Source organism: Salmo trutta, chromosome 18 (genome assembly GCF_901001165.1).
Source record: "Salmo trutta chromosome 18, fSalTru1.1, whole genome shotgun sequence".
Taxonomy (NCBI): Eukaryota; Metazoa; Chordata; class Actinopteri; order Salmoniformes; family Salmonidae; genus Salmo; species Salmo trutta.
Genome location: NC_042974.1, coordinates 29,485,388 through 29,489,058, shown reverse-complemented (window position 1 = coordinate 29,489,058; position 3,671 = coordinate 29,485,388). Strand labels below are relative to the sequence as shown.

Sequence of the window (3,671 nt, the reverse complement as noted above, 5' to 3'; positions counted from 1 at the left end):
TTGAAGGCCAACTGGGGTACTGCAGGTTGCCATTAGCAACTCAATTATCCTTATAACTTATTCTGTGTGCAATTTTGAAGTTATCAGTTCAAGGACATACATCTGGTTTATTAGAAGCAATTATTTGTATCATTCTATTTAGTTTTTTTAAGAAGATTGTCATTTTTCCCCATTCGCTGTAATGGGGGGGATCCTGTTTTCCGCTAACCAATGCCTGCAGTACTGCAGTTGGCATTCAACTTCTGTAGCTTCAATGAGAGGGGGCAGTTGTTCTCCCCTGGCTCTATTCAATCCGTAACGCAGAAGTTCAGCATTAGTGTTATTGAAATTTAAAGGCAATGTTCCGGCATTAGAGGAGACTGCATTCACATTGCCGCTGCTGCATGTCAGCTCAAATCGGAAGTTACATTTACATTTCTATCAAGCAATCGGGAGTTATTTTCCCTTGCGGTTGATCCTCATCTATCTTCACCTTTTAAGCATTTTCCCCCCAATTCTACAGATTTCAAGACACAGTACAAATATGCATCAGTTCTCCCCTTCCCAAAGGCAGTCAATGTCCACAATGGTAGAGACAATGTTCTTGTCCCAGCCAGGCATGTGCTCTCCTCCGTTAGGGTAGAGGTCAATGTGGCCAACAGCCTGAGATATGCCCTTGCCTGAAATAAAAAGGATGATTTAGTCTAGTGCTGTATTCCGCTCATATGAACAGAAATATTTTGTGTAAGCCACAAATGTAAGCCAGGGTATTCGTCACACTCAAACAGTGCACTTTATTTTGATATTTAAAAACAGCCATTGTGTCCCATACCAACATAAGGGATGAAGGGCAGCGTGTCAGTGTGAATAATGAGGCCCTGGAAGCAGGGCTGTGCTGGGTCCAGCCCTGAGAGAGGAGGACACACAAACATACAACCTCTAACTCAGAATTTCAGTCAATCACTTTACATCTACACGTTTTCAACAAGGGTTATATGGCTCAGAATAGGAGTTGGGGCTTGGGACCTGGGTTTCAATGCATTATGTAGATCCATGATGATGTATACATGTGTTTAGCTAAGATCTGACCTGTGATGAGTCCTAGCCTGTTGATCCTGCAGCCCACCTTCCCAGCAGCGTCTGCTCCCAGATTGTCCGATAACGTGGGCCATGCTAGCCTTCTGCCAATAGACATCCTGGGACAGAAAATGTTAAGGTGGGCGTTGGAGTGATAATGCGGTCTTTCAACCTAGAATGCTCTGTTTGCTGTGTGTGACAATTCCCCTTTATTCTGCAGGTGTGCGTCCATGCTGCCGCAACAGAAAGAGATATGTTTAGGTTTAAACGTTCATGTGCATGCGTAGACAGTCAGGGTCAATTCCAATATAATTATCTAATTTAATTCACTTCTGAAGTAGAGAGTTTGTTGAATTCAATTAGAACGCCAACAATCTTAAAGTTATAGAATTAGACTACATTAGAATGGCGAAAAATGTCACTTCGGAATTGAAATTCTGTATTTTTCCATTTCCCAGATAAACTAATGCAAAGAAATATAAAGGAACTAATGCAATTATAGAAAATTTACTGCAGGATTTGAACGCCTAAAGTGGATTGACGCTGCCTCGTGTCAATCTAATTCAAATAATTACTTTCCCATCAAAATCCATCAGTTTAAGCTAGATATATCTGTTTTTTGTATGGGCTGTGTCTCATTCCACCGTATCCGCCCATGTCAGCCTTCCACAGCTGCGATGGAAAGTGGGAGAGCTACAGCGCTGTTTGTCAGACCAGGAGACATCCCGAAAATCGGTCTCATGAAAACGTCTGTGGCATCCCGAAAGGTTTGACCTATAAACTAATATGACAATTATGGAAACATGACTCACGATGGTGTTCTCAGTTTTGTCACGGTACTCGTCTGAAGTTAACCCGGTACCAAAAAATTAATAGAAGTGGTTGACCGTTAAAGGGGTCAAATACATGTACATTTTTTTTGAAACTATTCCTGAGCCATCTTATTTCTCCTAGATATAGGACTGAGACTTCAAAACCTTATGACTTCCTTTGATTGTCTTTTGCCATTTATGAACGTGTTATTCAATGCCTTTCAATGGGCTATAGCAGCAAAGGCCAAATTCTATATTTTATCAAATTGTAAATATATATATCTACACAAGTGAATTTAAACAGCTAAAATATCCAAGGTATGATCATCTTAAAACAAGCCCATACGTTAGCTTAGTAGAATTTGAATTGAATAAAATGTAAAGGGGAAAGGAATTGAATTTGTGGAATTAACACTAACCCTGTGTATACAGTACCTATGATCCAGACGGTACTTACCCAGAAGACGTCAATCATGTGGGCCACCTGGGCGCCAACGACTCAGATGTTATTGGCTGCCTGTGTGCACAGGGTCAGCCCCCCCTTCTTCCAGTCCACACAGATGCAGTTGACCTCTTCCTCTGTCAGTATGGTCTGAAAACACAAACATGACATCAACCCCACAATGGGAACTGCTGTTCCCGGTGTTAACTATCGCTTACAGCCTTGGTGTTATCCAGAGAACCACCCTCTCACCCCAAAATAAAATATCAAGCATAGTACACAAGTCACATTGGGAGGGACTCAACGTGTAGTGCACTCAGACTAGAACTGAACGCTGCCTACTTTGCACATGTCAATAAGCCAGTTCTCGTCACCCTTGTCAAAAAAAAGCATTAGTATTTACCATGCTCTGTAAGAAATGAATAAGTAACCAGTACAATTAACGACAGACATTTGTGCTGAATCTGTTTGCTCTTTTTATATACACTGATCTGGGCTACTCTTCTGTGTCTGGGAAACAGGCAGTTGGAGGTGTCTGATGTCACGTACTATTGTGTGCATACTATAGCATCAGTTCATATCAAGGCCAAAAGGTACACCATCTATATACAGTAGCATTATAACTGATCAGCACAGTACACAACATGAATCATTGTGGAAAATCTGGCATTCACTAACACTTAGAGACTTAACAAAACACTAGAAGTTGTTTGTTTCCATCAGTCTCACGAAATCCCACAGTAAAAAAAAGCTGAAATTCACTACTTTTCATCCATCTGCTTGCACTGCATTTATATTTAGTCTCACATTGAAGTGTTTTACCATTGTCTTCTCAGGGCAACCAGGGCCGCAAACAGAAAACAAAACAATGACAAACAACTGCATTCATGTTTTATTGACAAATGTAAATAAAAAAATGTATTTATACGAATCCTGTAAGTACAGAAATTCTTGGCTCAGTGGGAAATTATCCAACTAGTCAGTGACAACTGTGTGGAGTTTGAAGTTTGTGACAGCAACTATGTGAGCTTATTACAGTATTATAGACACTATGTCCTGGGGTTTCCTATGCTCTTCTATGTTCAGGGGCGGCAGGTAGCCTAGCGGTTTGAGCGTTGGGCCAGTAACCGAAAGGTTGCTAGATTGAATCCCTGAGCTGACAAGGTAAAGATCTGTCGTTCTGCCCCTGAACAAGGCAGTTTACCCACTGTTCCTAGACCGTCATTGTAAATAAGAATTTGTTCTTAACTGACTTGCCTAGTTAAATAAAGGTTAAATAAAAAATAAATATGTACAAGAACCGCTTACCTTCCAACAACTCTGGTCGTTAAACAGTATTTCCAGAACAAATTGCAACCATA

At 40.8% G+C, this 3,671-nt stretch overlaps 1 protein-coding gene across 1 annotated transcript; it reads right to left on the bottom strand.

Annotated features, from left to right (window-relative positions):
• Window positions 1–238: 238 nt before the first annotated feature.
• Window positions 239–3,671, bottom strand: LOC115152643 (pancreatic lipase-related protein 2-like). The gene is made up of 5 exons (XM_029697398.1): window positions 3,619–3,671; window positions 2,326–2,460; window positions 1,069–1,175; window positions 812–886; window positions 239–659 (listed from the first exon to the last, which is right to left on the bottom strand). The coding sequence occupies exons 3-5, from the start codon at window positions 1,172–1,174 to the stop codon at window positions 529–531; spliced, it is 312 nt and encodes a 103-aa protein (XP_029553258.1). The 5' UTR covers window position 1,175; window positions 2,326–2,460; window positions 3,619–3,671; the 3' UTR covers window positions 239–528.

Coding starts and splice junctions, on each gene's coding strand:
- LOC115152643 (XM_029697398.1), bottom strand. CDS start 1,174: ATGTCTATTGGCAGAAGGCTAGCATGGCCCACGTTATCGGACAATCTG. Junction 887..1,068: donor CAGGCTAGGACTCATCACAG/GTCAGATCTTAG, acceptor CTCCTCTCTCAG/GGCTGGACCCAGCACAGCCC. Junction 660..811: donor GCCCTTCATCCCTTATGTTG/GTATGGGACACA, acceptor TTTTTATTTCAG/GCAAGGGCATATCTCAGGCT.